The sequence below is a fragment of the Macaca nemestrina genome, chromosome 20 (genome assembly GCF_043159975.1).
Source record: "Macaca nemestrina isolate mMacNem1 chromosome 20, mMacNem.hap1, whole genome shotgun sequence".
Classification (NCBI taxonomy): Eukaryota; Metazoa; Chordata; class Mammalia; order Primates; family Cercopithecidae; genus Macaca; species Macaca nemestrina.
Genome location: NC_092144.1, coordinates 46,710,905 through 46,729,001, shown reverse-complemented (window position 1 = coordinate 46,729,001; position 18,097 = coordinate 46,710,905). Strand labels below are relative to the sequence as shown.

Here is an 18,097-nt window from a genome sequence, read left to right as displayed (position 1 = left end):
TTGTATTTTTATACATAGAAGTGAGGTCTACAGCCTTCAAAAGAATGCCTAAGAAGTCCATGGCACAAAAATAATTAGTAACCCCTCACTTAAAGATATTCAGTCATGAGATAATCTAGGTCTGATTTTAGGAGATATCAGTGGAAAATTAAAAGTGGGACCAGGCGCGATGGCTCACGCCAGTAATCCCAGCACTTTGGGAGGCTAAGGTGGGTGGATCATGAAGTCAGGAGATCAAGACCAGCCTGGCCAAGATGGTGAAACCCCATCTCTACTAAAAATACAAAAATTAGCCGGGCGTGGTGGCATGTGCCTGTAATCCCAGCTACTGGGGAGGCTGAGGGAGAACTGCTTAAACCCAGGAGGCGGAGGTTGCAGTTAGCTGAGATGGCGCCACTGCACTCCAGCCTGCGCGACAGAACGAAATTTCATCTGCAAAAAAAAAAAAAGTGGAGAAGGACTGGGCATGGTGGCTCATGCCAGTATTTCCAGCACTTTGGGAGGCTGAAGCAGGTGAACTGCTTGAGCCCAAGAGTTTGAGACCAGCCTCAGCGGCATTGCAAAACCTCTTCTCTACAAAAAAATATGAAAACTAGCCAGGTGTGGTAGCGCGAATGTAATCCCAGTTATTCGAGAGGTTAAGAGGTGGAAGGATCGCTTGAGCCCAGGAGGTCGAGGCTGCAGTGAGCCATGATCATGCCACTGCACTCCAGCCTGGGTGACAGAGTGAGACCCTGTCTCAAAAAAAAAAAAAAAAAAAAAGGCAGTGACGAAGATTTAAAGCCATTTCTCAGAAGAAAAAAAAAATCAACAAAACCACACATATGAATGGAACAGTTAGAGTGAGTGGTAAAGGCAGAAGATTCAAAATGACCACAAGGTAGCAAAGCTCTGAAATAAAAAGCAAGATGAAGTGGTGTGTGTGTGTGCGTGTGTGTGTGTGAGGGTGAGTGTGTGGCAGGGGTACCAAGGACAAATGAAGATGATTTTCGTTTTTGACACACAAAGAACGGGAAGTGCACACCTGTAGTGTAGTCCACAGACTGGTTAAATGCGGGGCTGGGCAGAGCAAGGGGGAGAAAGGGGCCAACACGGCAAAGAGGCTGGTTGTGAGAATCATGTACTCTCAGAATGGGTGAGTTCTTTGAGAGGGTTACACCACTGGAAAGAGAACCAAGTTATGGAAAACAGAAAATGCAATCGTTCCTTGGAAGGAAAATGCTGGGTTTGAGCCAGGGAAATAGATAATAACAGAGCAGTTGGAAAAACAGAGGCTGACTAGATACATTCTTGTGGAATTTGCAGTTATGAAATTTTCAGAAGAGGAGAAGAAAAGAAAAGCAGGGCAACTGATAACCAGGATACCACAGTCTCAGGACGGCTGAAGAGCACACTTTAATGGAGAAACACACACCAGAGAGCGCCAGAAGCAGAAGTTCCGAGGCATCCCTAAGAGTGGGCCATCTATCAACCCTCAGGGTACCATGGGCATTGCTGGAATGTCTCAGAGCTGAAGGGAGAGGAGCAGTGAGTCTGAGTGTTAATCAGCAGTGGTTAAGATGGGCCCAGCTCAGGCATTTCCTTCACACCTCCCCACCCCAACATGGAATTCACCGCTTCCTTTTCTCTGATCCCACAGTCATCTGTCTATGGGAGTGATTTAAATTTGAGTGCAGAAATTAGGGAAAGCAGGTAGCTCTGAAGCATTTCATCTGGGAAGTGTCAGAACGCAGAATAGGAAGCAGGAACAGGAGAATCATAGAAGCTTTTATTTGTAAGAATACCTGCATGTGAAAGATTCTGGAGAAAGAGAGATGGACCGAGCACATAAGGACAGAGGTGCAATCAAGTAGAGCTGAGAAAAACACTCAGATTCAGGTGTTGGGGTTGCATGGAGGTTAAAGAGGCATTAACGTGGCTGAAGTTCTCGGAGGAACGTCAAGGCTTTTAAGAGAAGAACGCTGAACAAAATTCCAAAGGTGCCAGCCTCCTTCAGTACCCCTTTTGCTAGATTTATTACACTTACCCCAACAGTGGCAGCCCGGGCATGCTGCCTCACCAATCCATGGTGCTTCTTCCTGCTCCAGCCTGAGGATCACATCTGGTTTGGTGCCTTCATAACCTGTTCCAGGGAAATGATCCAGGCCTTGGACTGAGCTCCTTGGTCTTCAGGGCCTCTCAGGCAGCTTTAAAGGCTGCACAACAGATGTTATACTTGGGAGGGGACTAAACACACACCTTGTCCAGAACCAAATGGAATTAGTAATCCAGGACCACGGAAACTCAAGCCATACCCACTGAGGCAGCAGCACAGGGTAAGAATGCATTCTGTGCCGCCAGAACACTGAGGTTTAAATCCTGACTCTGTTATCTACTAGCTGGGTGACTCTGGGCAAGTTACTTCACCTTTCTGTACCTCAATTTCCTGTAAAAAAGTGGTACTAATAGTAACTACCTCATAAGGCTTTTATGAGGATGAAATGAGTTAATATTTTTAAAGTGGCTAAAACAGTTTCTGGCACATAGAAAGTGCTAGATAATTATTAAATAAATAATTATTTAATTATTTAATAATTCAGAGGTTCTAGGTACTTCAGTTGCTTTTTTTTTTTTTTTTTTTTGAGACAGAATTTCACTCTTGTTGCCCAGGCTGGAAGGCAATGGTGTTATCTCAGCTCACTGCAAACTCCGCCTCTCAGGTTCAAGCGATTCTCCTGCCTCAGTCTCCCAAGTAGCTGGGATTACAGGCACCTGCTTCCACACCCAGCTAATTTTTGTATTTTTAGTAGAGACAGGGTTCACCATGTTGGCCAGGCTGGTTTCAAACTCCTGACATCAGGTGATCCCCCTGCCTTGGCCTCCCAAAGTACTCCAGTTGCTTTTAGCAACTGAGAAAGGAAAGGTGGTCATTTGAACATAATCTGCATTGTATGGTGAAGGTGTTCTTACCCACTGAGACGAGGTTGCTATAGGTTTCCAGCATCACATCCCGGTACAGGGCCCTTTGAGCAGGACTCAGCCGGTGCCACTCCTCTTGGGTGAAGCCCACAACTACATCTTTGAATGACACAGGTGTCTGTTGAAACAAAAATGACATTGAGTCATGTAGAAAAAAATGTTTGTGCATGGCCAGGCATGGTGGCTCATGCCTGTAATCCCAGCACTTTGGGAGGCCAAGGCAGGAGGATCAGGAGTTCAAGACCAGCCTGGCAAACATGGTGAAACCCCGTCTATACTGAAAATACAAAAATTAGCCAGGCATGGTGATGCACACTTGTAATCCCAGCTACTTGGGAGGCTAAGGTGGGAGAATCACTTGAACCTAAGAGGCGGAGGTTGCAGTGAGCCGAGATCGCACCACCGTACTCTAGCTTGGGCTATAGAGCAAGACTCCATCTCAAAAAAGAAAAGAAAAAGAAAAAAAGTTTGTGCAAGAGATGGTGCTGATTTCCATAATGTTTATAAGTTAGAGCTTATTATCTATCTGGAAGGTCTTTTATATTCTTGGCTTTGTGTTATATATGGTGGGGAAAACGAAAATCACATTGGAAGCTATCTACTGTTGCCATTCATACTTTGAGTCAACAAAAATTGAAGACCCACTGTGTGTTGCTGGGATCACAATCATAGATGGGTCCTGACCTCAAGAAGCTCACTGTCTGGCACAGAGAGAGCAACATGTAAAGCCATGAGGGTGAAAGTGTCACAAGAGCTATGATGGCAGGACATCTAGGCTATGGCATACAGAGAAGCGAATGGTCTGTTAAATTTTTTAGGGTCCGGTTAGGCTTCAGAGCCCAGGGATATGGAAAGCTGAGTCTCCCCAGGAAGACGGAAAACTGCATTCTATGCAGGGGAGCAGTGGGAACAAAGACTGGGGGGCAAAACGGCGATTTTAGGGGTGGCAAGTTACCTTGTAACAAGAGAAAAGCATGTAGAGGTCGGCCAGCAATGAAATGATGCGCTTTAGGGCCGGGCGTGGTGGCTTACCCCTGTAATCCCAGCACTTTAGAAGGCTGAGGTGGGTGGATCACCTGAGGTCAGGTGTTCAAGACAAGCCTGGCCAACATGGTGAAACCCCATCTCTACTAAAAATAGAAAAATTAGCCGGACATGGTGGCGGGTGCCTGTAGTCTCAGCTACTCAGGAGGCTAAGGCAGGAGAATCGCTAGAACCCGGGAAGCAGAGGTTGCAGTGAGCTGAGATTGTGCCATTGCACTCCAGCCTGGAGGCCAGGCCGAGACTCCGACTCAAAAAAAAAAAAAAAAGAAAGAAATGATGGACTTTAGGACAATGGAAACCCTATCCAAGAAGAAGTGTACTCAGAAAGCATATTCTAGAAGGCATGAGGTGAGCTTCTTGCATTCTATGTGAAGTGGTATAATGATAACTCTAAATAAACTGTGAAAAGTTAAAGACATATATTGTATCCCTAGAGTAACCACTAAATCATAATGAGAGGTGTACCTGATATAAATAAACAGAATTCTGAAAACTGTTCCATTCATCCACAATAGCACAACAAAAGAGAGGAAAGAAGAAATAGAGGAACAAAAGAGTAGATGGGATAAATGGAAAACAGACACGAAAATGACAGATATAAATCCTACTATACCAATAATGTAATTTAATAAACATTAAATGTAATATAATTTAATATAAGACTGAACACTCCAGGCCAGGCACGGTGGCTCATGACTGTAATCCAAGCACTTCAGGAGGCTGAGGCAGGAGAATCGCTTGAAGCTGGGAGGCAGAAGATTCAGTGAGCCCAGAAAGTGCCACTGCACTCTACCCTGGGTAATAAAATGAGACTCTGTCTCAAAAAAAAAAAAAAAAAAAAAAAGACTAAACACTCCAAAAAGGCAGAGATCGTCAGACTGAATAAAAAAAAAAAAATGCTGCCTACAAGAGATGCACTTTCAATGTAAACTCACAGGCAGTTTTAAAGCCAATGGATGGAAAGAGAAGTGTGGTGGGTGACCTGGAGGGAAGTGAGAGGAAAGACCCTATAGTAACCTGTGTGAAAGGTGATGTTCATAAGCAGGACAGTAACCATTAGAGAAAGATAGAACGCTGTAAAGAAGAGCAGACCCCATTCTGCATGGGGTGATTATTTCACGTTGCATGATGCCTGTACCAACACATGTTGCCATAAATACACACACCTACTATGTAGCCACAAAAATTTTTTAAAAATTAAAACAACAAAACAAAAAAAGGAGAGCAAAAAAAGGAGAGGTGGTGGGCGCCTGTAGTCCCAGCTGCTCAGGAGGCTGAGGCAGGAGAGTGGCGTGAACCCGGGAGGCAGAGCTTGCAGTGAGCCGAGATCACGCCACTGCACTCTAGCCTAGGTGACAGAGCGAGACTCCGTCTCAAAAAAAAAAAAAAAGAAAAAAAGAACTGATAGCCCTGGAGATCCCGGCATAAGTTGTGAAGGAGCAGGACAGTCACTGAGGGAGACCCATGGGTACCAGCCTAGGAAGGTCCTGGTGATCCTGTCTTTAAGTGACTGTGTATTAAAGAATTTGACCTTGCCAAAACAGAGGTGTGGCCTTTGCCCTCAGCTCCTGGGAAGTAATCTCTATACTCTTGGAATGTCCTCAGAGTGTCCTTGTTCACCTAGTGGCCTTGGGCCACACTAGATAGTCTAATGATGTGGTTTATAATGAGGGCTTTGGGTCACAGGCATCAGATCAATCTCTTGAAAGGGCTGCAAACTGAGGTCAGCAGTGGGAACAGTCAAGCCTTTCTACATGATCAACCACCAATAAAAAGTGGACACCAGGGCTTAGGTGCACTTTCCTTGTTGGCAAGGCTCCATGTGTATTGGCACACGTTACTGCTGGGAGGATTTAGCACTGTTTTGGGCTCCCTTAGGAAAAGACAGAAGTTCTATATGTGGAACTCTCCTAAACTCTGCTTCATGGGCCTCTTCACTTGGTTGATTTTACTTACGTACTTAATTAATTAATTTTGAGACGGAGTCTTGCTGTGTTGCCCAGGCTGGAGTGCAGTGGTACAATCTCGGCTCACTACAACCTCCATCTCCTGGGCTCAGGAGATTCTCCTGCCTCAGCCTCCCGAGTAGCTGGAAATACAGGCATGCGCCACCATGCCCAGCTAATTTTTGTATTTTTTTTAGTAGAGACAGGGTTTCACCGTGTTGGCCAGGCTGGTCTCAAACTCCTGACCTCAGGTGATCCAACTGCCTTGGCCTCCCAAAGTGCTGGGATTACAGGTGTGAGCTACCGCTAGCGGCCAGCTTAAAATCTTTCTGAGAATTATCCTTGGACAAAGGGTACTGTGCCATCCAAGGATATCTACCCTCCTTGAGGCAGCCTACAATCAATGATTAGTTGATTTCAAAATATAAAAGCCTCCTTGCCTCCATTCACAACAATGCTGAAGGCCATCCCAGCTCCAGAGTATAAGATTCCCTGAGGCCTCTGTTCAACAACTCCCTCAGCCCAATCCAGCTTCCCTCACTGCCTTACAGGGGTTCTAAGAGCCTGCCTAATAAACCTCCGGTGAGAAAAATCTCCATCTATGAGTCAGCTTCCCTGAGAACCCAGCCTGTATGTACAAACTGTACATACTTACAATGCATACTTTTTTTTATCTAGGACAGTTTCCCCAGGAAGGAAAACTGGGTTACTTAATGTGATACTCACCTGGTACTCGATCATTTTCTGCTGTTCTTGGAAAAAGATCTGACACCTGTAGACATGTGGGGGGAAGAAGATGGAGAAAGAGAACAGAGTGTAAGGGACTAGGCCTGTCTTAGAAATTGCAAATTTCCTTTGTAAATCTTGTACAAAAATCCATGCTTTTAGCTGGGTGTGGTGGCTCACACCTTATTTGAGGCCAGGAGCTAGAGACCAGCCTGGACAATATGGCAAAATGCTGTCTCTACAAAAAAAGAGAAAAAATTAGCCAGGCATGGTGTTGCACACCTGTAGTCCCAGCTATCCAGGAGGCTGAGGTGGGGGATCACTTGAGCCTAGGAGGTCAAAGCTGCAGTGAGCCATGATCCTACTACTGCAATCTGGCCTGGGTAACAGAGTAAGACCCTGTCTCAAAAATTAAATAATAAATAAACAAATAAATATCCTTTATCTCTTACTTGTTTCAAATACTTTGAAATATTGTACAGGTCATAAAGCATAGACCATAAAGCATGGTTGCCATAGTATCTAAATGCCCCACACCCCAAGACATTTAATGATTATAAAAGGAAAAGAAGTAACTTTTTCTTGGAAAAACTTGGCAGTATCGCTTAGTCAAGTGATCAGTTAATATGACCAGTAATGAGATATAAGACATCATGTGCCTTCTGATATAATGCACTGTGAAGGGTACAACATCCCTTCTGTGGTATTCACACCCCAAATGCATACCTGAACCTAATCAATGAAGAGAGACATCAGACAAAACCATACTGAGTTACAATATAGAAAATAAACTACCTATACTCTTCAAAAATGTCGACTTCATGGAATATGAAGACCGAGAAACTGCTCCTGATTAAAGGAGACTAAAGGGATGTGTCACCTGAAGGCAGCATATGATCCTGGATTGGATCCTGGGATGGAAAAAGAAAAGTTGCTATAGGGCCAGGCACAGTGGCTCACGCCTGTAATCCCAGCACTTTGGGAGGCCGAGGTGCGTGGATCGCCTGAGGTCCGGAGTTTGAGACCAGCCTGGCCAAGGTGGTGAAACCCTGTCTCTACTAAAACTACACATATTAGCCAGGCATGGTGGCAGGTGCCTCTAATCCCAGCTACTCAGGAGCCTGAGGCAGGAGAATCATTTGAACCCGGAAGGCAGAGGTTGCAGTGAGCTGAGATCACGCCATTGCACTCCAGCCTGGGTGACAAGAGTGAGACTTGGTCTCAAAAAAAAAAAAAAAAAGAAAGAAAGAAAAGTTGCTATAAAGTGACAGTTGACATCTGGTTGTAGACTGGATTAGTCTAGTCTATATTCTGTATTAGTCTAGTTATCATGATTATTAAATCATTATAACACTGACTTAGTAATCAGTGTTAATTGCCTGGTTCTGAAAACTATCAGTTATATAAGAAAATGTTCTCATTCTTAGGAAATATACCCTGAAGTACTTATGGGTAAAGGAGCATCATATCCGCAAGTTAGTCTTAAGTAGTTAAAGAAAAGAAATAATAAGAATGATATATTTATGATATAACATAATCATCTATATACATATATATTTGTATATAGAAAGACAGCACATGTAAACATGGCTTTATATAGATGAACCTAGGTAAGGAATACATAGGAGACTACAGTAATATTCTTGCTTTTTTTTGGAAAAAAATTTCCAAATAAAATGTTTAGTTAAAAACAAAAGGCTGGGTGCGGTGGCTTACCCCTGTAATCCCAGCACTTTGGGAGGCTGAGGCAGGTGGATAACCTGAGGTCGGGAGTTTCAGACAAGCATGACCAACATAGTGAAACCCCATCTCTACTAAAAGTACAAAATTAGCCGAGTGTGGTGATGTGTGCCTATAATCCCAGCCACTTGGGAGGCTGAGGCAGGAGAATCCCTTGAACCCAGGAGGCGGAGGCTGCAGTGAGCTGCGATCGCACCATTGCACTCCAGCCTGGGCAACAAGAGTGAAACTCCATCTCAAAAAAAAAAACAAAAAAAAACTGGTCATGCACGGTGATTCAAGCCCGTAATCCCAGCACTTTGGGAGGCCGAGGTGGGCGGATCGCTTGAGGTCAGGAGTTCGAGAACAACCTGGTCAACATGGTGAAACTCTGTCTCTACTAAAAATACAAAAATTAGCCGGGCATGGTGGTGCATGTCTGTAATTCAGAGATTGTGCCATTGTACTCCAGCCTGGGTGACAAGAGTGAAACTCCGTCTCAAAAAAATAAAACAAAACAAAATTATATACAGTAGGCCCATAAATTCTGCCACCACCACCGTTCTGAGAATCCAGGGCCTTTTCTGCCTCTGAGTCAGGATGGAATGAACTCATCACATTCCAAGAGGCCAGGTGAGGTACCAAAAATGACAGGAGAGCAAGTCTAGAAAGGTCCAGCAAGAATAAAGGAGCGGATGGGCCATACCCCATACCACAAGATAGCAGAATGCAATGGGCTAGATGGATGTCCCCTTCTCCTGAAAGAACGTACCTATCGCACCTGCAGTGAGACTCTGGCCTCTCTACCTCTCCCTTCACTCTGTCTCCCTGGATCTTGGGCGGACCCTCCTCCCTTCATGTAGCCATGGAGAGTCCCTGAAAAGAGTAACGTCTTCAGGTTGGTCAGCTTCTGGCTCAAGGATGAAGCTATTTCCTTTTATGTGGGAGTCTTTGCTCTGACAAGAGGTATGGGGTCTCAGTGATTCCTTCAGAAGGGAATTTTCATCCCAAGTTCCCTTCTCCTGGACAGAGGGTCTTTAACCTGGCCTGCCTAGGCGCTCACAGCTCCGTCTCTCAACAGTAACTCACACTTAGCTGCAGGGCCTTCTGTAGATATTGTAACCAAGGTCCTGTGGCTCTAAGGGCTGGCAGGAGCTAGAGAACCCTAATGTCCAGCAAGGTGGCAGGATCCAAAGGTCTGCAGGGCACCCAGAGAACCTGAAGATAAGCAGATCCCATGGTGAGAGTCATCCACTCATCCCTCCCCAAACACTGCCTGGGGCCTCAGGGGGAAAAGCCTGCAGAGGCTGTGCAGGAGACATAGCTGAGTGATGGCTCTGCTCTGGGACTGCAGCACGGGAAAATGCCACAAAGACCCTTGTGTCTGAGCCACTCCCTGAGCCAAGGAATGACTCAGATACAAGTTTGAAGCCAAGCACTTCCTCTGACTAACTGAGAGAATCTGGGCTAGACACTTTACCTCTCTAGGCCTGTTTCCTCATCTGTGAAAACAGAAAGAGGCTGTCAAACAGACTTGAAAACCAGAAAACCTCGGTTCAAATGCAGGCGCTGCCATTTACTGATGTGTGATGTTGAATGAGTTACTTAGTCTCTCTGTGTCTCAATATCCCCATCATTTATTTATTATTTTACCCTCCTTTGATTTTTAATGGAGAAAGACATTTTCCCCATCTATTTATTGGTCATTTGCATTTCTTTTGTAAACAATCTGTTTATGCACTTATGATTTTCCTGAGTTATTTGCAAAAATTAATTTATAAGTGCTCTTTATATATTGAGGCTATTAATCCTTTGTCATATTTGTTATAAACATGTTTTTATAGATAACATTTGTCCTTATTTGTCATTTGTCCTTAAACTTGGGTTTATTAGTTTCCAAATACCAAACAAGTTTTATTGGTTATTTTTAATAGTCAACTTGTTGATTGTTTTCCCCTTATAGTTTCTGCTTCTGGTAGTATTTTCGGTAAAAGTCTTTTCCACAAGATTATTAAAATGGTCTTTTTGGCTTACAAGATTGGTAAAGGGCCGGGCGCGGTGGCTCAAGCCTGTAATCCCAGCACTTTGGGAGGCCGAGACGGGCGGATCACGAGGTCAGGAGATGGAGACCATCCTGGCTAACCCGGTGAAACCCCGTCTCTACTAAAAAATACAAAAAACTAGCCGGGCGAGGTGGCGGGCGCCTGTAGTCCCAGCTACTCGGGAGGCTGAGGCAGGAGAATGGCGTGAACCCGGGAGGCGGAGCTTGCAATGAGCTGAGATCTGGCCACTGCACTCCAGCCTGGGTGACAGAGCAAGACTCCGTCTCAAAAAAAAAAAAAAAAAAGATTGGTAAAGATGGAAATCATATCTCTTACACTGCTGGTAGGATGGTAGGATATTACAGCTTTCTGAAGGGAATTTATATCAGAATTTTTTTTTTTTTCTCTGTCGCCCAGGCTGGAGTGCAGTGGTGAGATCTGGGATCACTGCAAGCTCCACCTCCTGGGTTCACACCATTCTCCTGCCTCAGCGTCCCCAGTAGCTGGGACTACAGGTGCCCGCCACCACGCCTGGCTAATTTTTTTGTATTTTTAGTAGAGACGGGGTTTCACCACGTTAGTCAGGATGGTCTCAATCTCCTGACCTCGTGATCTACCCACCTTGGCCTCCCAAAGTGCTGGGATTACAGGCGTGAGCCACCACGCCCGGCCCTATCAGAATTTTTAGAGTGCACACTCATTAAACCACTCTTCAACATCCAATAATGTGTCTCTAGGAACTAATTCGTCTCACTAAAAGAAAAGATAAAGGTACAAGGATGTTCATCTCACCTTTGCTTACAAAAGTAAAACAACTGGAAGCAATCAAAATGTACCAACAATAATTTATTTATTTTTTCATTTATCTGTTTCTTTATTTGAGATAGCCTGGAGTACAGTGGCATGATCATGGCTTGCTGCAGCCTCAAACTCCCGGGCTCAGGTGATCCTCCCACCTCAGCATCCAAGTAGGAGGGACTATAGATGTGCACCAGCGCACCTGGCTAATTTTTTTTTTTTTTCTTTTGTAGAGACAGCGTTTCGCCATGTTTCCCAGGCTGGTCTTGGACTCCTGGACTCAAGCAATCCACCCACCCTGGCCTCCCAAAGTGCTGGGATTATAGGTGTGAGCCTATAATCCCACACCCAGCCTGTCCCAGCAATTAAAAGATTGGCGGGCTGATATTGGTGAGCCACAGAATGGAACACAACGCAGGCATTAGTAATAGTAGTGGAGGCCGGGCGCGGTGGCTCACGCCTTGTAATCCCAGCACTTTGGGAGGCCAAGGCAGGCAGATCAACTGAGGTCAGGAATTCGAGACTAGCCTGGCCAACATAGCAAAACCCCATCTCTACTAAAAACAGAAAAAATTAGCTGGGCGTGGTGGGAGGCACCTGTAATCCCAGCTACACGGGAGGCTGAGACGGAGAATCAGTTGAACCCAGGAGGCAGAGGTTGCAGTGAGCCGAGATTGCACCACTGCACTTCAGCCTGGGTGACAGAGTGACACTCCACCTCAGGAAAAAAAAAAAAAAAAAAAAAAAAAAAGAAATAGTAATGGAGTGGTGTACTCTGACTTGGAACTACATTTGTGATGTATTTTGAAGAAGGAAATACAAGTCATAACATACGATGTGAAGCATAATTCTATTTTTTTAATTATGTAAGTCCAAATCTATGAAAATATTAACAGTTGCTTTCTCTGAGTGAGGGGATTGAAAGGAATTTACATTGCATTTTTGAAGTGTTCATTTTCTAACTTTTCCAATAGCCTCATAATTATATATTTATTTAGATAATAGCAATAATAATAATAACAAAATTTACAATAATGATCAATCAAAACAAGCATGGTCTTACATAGGAAGAACAAATAAAACTATGACACATCATAGAAACTGACAGAAATAGAAAAGAAAAAAAAAAAGCCTAGCTTGTATTTATTGAGCCCTGATCTCAACTTAGGCACTGTGCAGGTTATTTCCTCAAATTGACTCATTTATTCCTCACACTGCCCTCTAAACCGAGTCCTACTCCGTTTCTAGATAAAGACATAGTACCTGAGAGAGCTGAAGAACTAGCACACAGCAGCACTGAGATATACACCCGACTAGCCTGGCTGTGGTGCTTCGGTTTATAACTTCTTAGTCTTGCTGCCTCTCAGAGACAGATTTGCCTTCTAAAAGAGCAATGCAACATTTGATGTGCTTTTTTTTTTTTTTTCTAGACAGAGTTTCTCTCTTGTTGCCCACACTGGAGTGTAGTGGTGCGATCTCAGCCCACTGCAGCCTCCACCTCCTGCGTTCAAGGGATTCTCCTGCCTCAGCCTCCCAAGTAGCTGGGATTACTAAAATCACCTCCAGCTGTAGATACAGACTAAAATATTAAGGCAGGAAACAGTAACTGGATACATATGATAAAACTATGATGAATGTTTTCTTCAATTTCCTTCAACAACAAGGAAAAATTAGTAATTTTCCTTTTTTATTTAAAAACGGATTTTTTCCTACTGGGGATGCCCATCTGAACACGGAGCCAAGTGTGGCAGACAAAAGCAGTGCCACCTATCCTGATTAATAAGGAAATGTGAAAAAGTTCCCTTCCTCCCTCAGCCCCAATTCCTCCCTAAAACTGAGCAACTATGGAGAGAATCCGCGTGAAGATGAAATCAATCATTATCTTTCTTGGTAAAGAGTCAATCTCAGGCAGGGCACAGTGGCTCATGCCTGTAATCCCAGCATATTGGGAGGCCGAGCTGGGCAGATTGCTTGAGGCCAGGAGTTCAAGACCAACCTGGCCAACATGGTAAAACCCCATCTCTACTAAAAATACAAAAATTAGCTGGGTATGGTGGTACACACCTGTAGTCCCAGCTACACAGGAGGCTGAGGAAGGAGAATTGCTTGGACCTGGGAAGGAGAGGTTACAGTGAGCTGAGATCGCACCACTGTACTCCAATGTGGGTGACAGAGCAAGAATCCAAATTAAAGAAAAAAAAAAAAGAGTCAATCTTGGAAAGCAGTATTGCCCTGCAGTCAGTCACTCTTCTAACAGCATGGCAGCCATCTGATGGGCACTATCTCAGCATTGTGACATGATTGTGACTTACACACCCTTATCATCAGTCCCTAACATTTGAACTCAAAAGTCATATTTTGCCATATAGATACCATCATCTAGATGCTCTCAGTCACAAACTTAAAACTAGATCATAGGCCGGGCACAGTGGCTCACGCCTGTAATCCCAGCACTTGGGAGGCCGGGGTGGGTGGATCACCTGAGGTCAGGAGTTTAAGACCAGCCTGACCAACGTGGTGAAAACCCATCTCTACTAAAAATGTAAAAATTAGCCGGGCGTGGTGGCATATGCCTCTAGTCCCAGCTACTCGGGAGGCTGAGGCAAGAGAATCACCTGAACGCGGGAGGCAGAGGTTGCAGTGAGCCAAGATCGCGCCATTGTACTCCAGCCTGGAGAAAAAGTGGGAAACTCTTGTCTCTAAAAAAAAAAAATTTTTTTTAACTAGATCATAGGTCTCTCATTGCCACCCATTGTGGTTTCACAAAAGTGAACTCAGTATCTTCTCCCTCAACTTATTCTTCCTCTTAGGTTGTAGCCTCTGTCTCCTGAAGCTGTATGTTTGAAAGCTTTGTTTAGCACATTACCTCTTATTACTTATTTTTCATAAATGTCCTAGATATTCTCAAATGTTTCATCTTCAACATAAACTGTAGAATTATTCTGTTATAATTTGGGGCAAAGAGATCCCTTCTTAAGATTTTGCTTAACATTTCACTGAATTTTTCCATTCATGTAAGAAAATACTGACAATTCTGAAAATTGTTGAGCCTTCCAATCCAAGAACAAGGCTTCAATATTTACTCAAGACTTTCTATATATCTCAAAATGTAATGTTTTATGCTTTCACATAGGTACTCCAATTTTCTTTTCATATCTGTTACTGGATAGTCAACTGTGTTTTCAGCAACCTCCACATCCCAAGTACAAATGATTATCCTGCCTCAGCCTCCTGAGTAGCTGGGACTACAGGCTCTCGTCACCATACCAGGCTAATTTTTGTATTTTTAGTAGAGATGGGGTTTCACTCTGTTGGCCAGGCTGGTCTCGAGCTCCTGATCCACCCGCTTCAGCCTCCCAAAGTGCTGGGATTACAGGCATGAGCCACCACACCCAGCCTTCAGTTTAGAATTTTGTCCTGGTGTTTGTGTGGTTTCAGAATTTCAAACAAAATTTCCTCATGGTATGAATGCCTTGGCTTCACATGTATATGATTCAAATGGAATCCTGTCAAATTCAATGAATATGAGTCAATCAAGTGGACTCATAGGGGATATATGAAATTCAGTTCAAATTCAAAAGCAGGCAAAAGTAATCCACTATATTAAACCCTAGTTACCCCTGGGGTGGCAGTAGGTATTGACCAGTAAGGACACCTTCAAGGTGTTAGAAGCGATGAATATCTTGATCTAGGCTGTGGTCACAGGATTCTGTAATATAAAAATTCATTGAGTTGTACCTTAAAGATAAGCCCACTTGACTACATGTGTATTATGCCTCAATTTTTTTAAAGAATTCTTTTTTTTTGAAACAGGGTCTCACTCTGTCACCCAGGCTAGGGTGCAGTGGCACGATCATAGCTCACTGCAACCTTGAACTCCTGAGCTCAAGGAATTCTTTCACCTCAGCCTCTCCAGTAGCTAGGATCACAGGTGTGAGCCACCACACCCAGCTAATTTTTTTTTTTTTTTGAGACAGAGTTTCACTCTTCTTGCCCAGGCTGGAGTGCAGTGGTGCAATCTTGGTTCACTATAAACTCTGCCTCCTGGGTTTAACTAATTCTCCTGCCTCAGCCTCCCAAGTAGCTGGGATTACAGGTACCCACCACCAAGCCCAGCTAATTTTTTTTTTTTTTTTTTGTATTTTTAGTAGAGACAGAGTTTCACCATGTTGGTCAGGCTGGTCTTGAACTCCTGACCTGAGGTGATCCACTCGCCTTGGCCTCCCAAAGTGCTGGGATTACAGGCGTGAGCCAACATGCCCAGACTACCCAGCTAATTTTTAAATTTTGTGTAATGATGGAGTTTCGCTATGTTGCGCAGGCTGGTCTCAAGCTTCTGGCCTCAAACAATCGTCCTACCTCAGCCTACCAAAGCACTGAGATTACGGACGTAAGCCACTGTGCCTGGCCAAAAAGGGAATATTTAATGACCTGGAGAAATGTCTGTTATATAAATGAAATTATCTCCATTCAAACTTAGAAATTTTGTTCAAACACAGGCTGGGCACAGTGGCTCACTACTAAAAAATACAAATTAAAAATACACCTCTACTAAAAATACAAATTAGCTGGGCATGGTGGTGCGTGCCTGTAATTCCAGCTACTTGAGAGGCTGAGGCAGGAGAACCGCTTGAACCCGGGAGGTAGAGGTTGTGGTGAGCCGAGATCACCCCATTGCACTCCAGCCTGGGCAACAAGAGTGAAACTCCGTCTCCAAAAAAAAAAAAAAAAAGAAAGAAATTTTGTTCAAACACAGCCACATCTTGCCTCTCCCCATGGTGCTCCTCCCCTCAATGAATATCCCATTACATTAGGGATCAAAAACAGACGAAACTAATCTGTAAGGTTAGAAGCTAGGAGAATGGTTCCCTCTGGCAGAGTCGTAACTGGGAGGGGCATCATGAGGGCATGGTGCTAGAATGTTGTTTTCTGATCTGAGTGCAATACCCAGGGGTATTCCCTTGTGACAATTCATTGAGCTGCATATTTATATACATTTTTGCATATATCTTATATCACAATAAAAGGTTTATGTAAAACTTTTTTTTTTTAATTATTTGCTCTGAAACCTGGCACTGAGCACAGTATGGGTAGTGAAGGGAATCAACGTGGAGGAAAAAATACCCAAACTCCTTTCCCTGGCTTATTACTTCACCCATGCTAAGCAGCTATCTGTGTTTGATTCTGTGCAAATGAAAAATAGGGACTATCTGCTTTTAAAACTAAAACATGACCTATGTGGGTTCTGAAAGATGTTACCTGCCTTAGCATCTAGCTGCCTTTATTTCTTAAGATGCTACAGGCATTGTGCTTTTTCTGAAGGTTACATAAAGATCAAATGTAATAATTTTTTAAAGTTAAAATATTGTTTTGGCATTGTACCTTTTCATTAGAGTAATGGTCAAAATCTTATTTTCTGACTCAGAAACTGAAAGTCAAATACTGCATGTTCTCACTTATAAGATAATAATGTGTACATATGGGCCGGGCGCAGTGGCTCAAGCCTGTAATCCCAGCACTTTGGGAGGCCGAGACGGGTGGATCACGAGGTCAGGAGATCAAGACCATCCTGGCTAACACGGTGAAACCCCGTCTCTACTAAAAAATACAAAAAACTAGCCGGGGAGGTGGCGGGCGCCTGTAGTCCCAGCTACTCGAGAGGCTGAGGCAGGAGAATGGCGTAAACCCGGGAGGCGGAGCTTGCAGTGAGCTGAGATCCGGCCACTGCACTCCAGCCTGGGCGACAGAGCGAGACTCCGTCTCAAAAAAAAAAAAAAAATCATGTGTACATATGGACATAGAAAGCAGAATAATAGACATGAGTGACTCTGAATGGAGGGAGGCTAGGAAGCGGGTAGGGAATGAGAAATTACCAGATAGGTTCAATGTACATTATTCAAGTGATAGTTACACTAAAAGCCCAGGCTTCCCCACTATGAAATATATCCATGTAATCCCAGCACTTTGGGAGGCCGAGACGGGTGGATCACGAGGTCAGGAGATCGAGACCATCTTGGCTAACACAGTGAAACCCCGTCTCTACTAAAAAATACAAAAAACTAGCTGGGCGAGGTGGCGGGCGCCTGTAGTCCCAGGTACTCGGGAGGCTGAGGCAGGAGAATGGCGTGAACCCAGGAGGCGGAGCTTGCAGTGAGCTGAGATCCGGCCACTGCACTCCAGCCTAGGCAAGAGAGCCAGACTCCGCCTCAAAAAAAAAAAAAAAAAAAAGAAATATATCCATGTAACAAAACTGCACTTATATCCCCTACATCTATTATTTTAAATCTTATTTCCATTTTATTTGCAATCCCATCTCAGCCATTTTAATAACTATTAGTTCAATTTCAGTTTCAGTGATGAACAGTTTCTAAAAGTAGCTTTAAATTTTGTTTTGTGGTTGTTGTGGCTTTATCTGTCTCGAATTTTTTCTGTCAGGACTTTATAAGGAACTGATTAGTGGAGGTTAAATGTGGCTATGCGTAAAATATATAGGACAAGGCAAAAAGACTCTCAGAATACAATAAATTCCAAATCTAGTTTCTCTTCCTTTGATTATTTTTAAGCTGAGCCTAGATGAATTTTCTAAACACTCTCAGTTTGCTCTTTCAGCCAAATCTTTTACATTATCATTTTATTTTATTTTGTTTATTTGTATTTATTTATTTATTTTGAGACAGAGTCTCATTCTGTCATCCAGGCTGGAGTGCAGTGGTACAATCTCGGTTCACTGCAATCTCCACCTCCAGGGTTCAAATGATTCTCCTGCCTCAGCCTCCAGAGTAGCTGGGACCTCAGGCGCCCGCCACCACGCCCAGCTAATTTTTGTGTTTTTAGTAGAGGCAGGGTTTCACCATGTTGACCAGG

At 43.9% G+C, this 18,097-nt stretch overlaps 2 protein-coding genes across 17 annotated transcripts in view; one reads left to right on the top strand and one right to left on the bottom strand.

Annotated features, from left to right (window-relative positions):
• The window catches only part of LOC105495427 (zinc finger protein 569), a 142,380-nt gene that overhangs the window by 12,434 nt on the left and 111,849 nt on the right, over positions 1-18,097 (top strand). The gene's annotated exons all lie outside the window — the stretch shown is intronic.
• Positions 1-18,097, bottom strand: part of LOC105495429 (zinc finger protein 793) — a 74,302-nt gene that overhangs the window by 54,100 nt on the left and 2,105 nt on the right. For 9 of the 16 annotated variants that reach the window (XM_011764961.2, XM_011764962.2, XM_011764958.3 and 6 more), the window contains exons 3-5: positions 6,675-6,720; positions 2,950-3,076; positions 2,027-2,122 (exon numbers count right to left, since the gene is read on the bottom strand). In XM_011764961.2, the coding sequence (XP_011763263.2) occupies positions 2,027-2,122; positions 2,950-3,076; positions 6,675-6,689 (238 nt within the window). In that variant the 5' untranslated portion in view covers positions 6,690-6,720. Of the gene's footprint in view, positions 1-2,026; positions 2,123-2,949; positions 3,077-6,674; positions 6,721-7,469; positions 7,586-9,165; positions 9,270-9,482; positions 9,612-18,097 lie in introns of all 16 variants that reach the window. The other 7 variants (XR_011617854.1, XR_011617855.1, XM_011764967.3 and 4 more) reach the window with 5 other exon arrangements.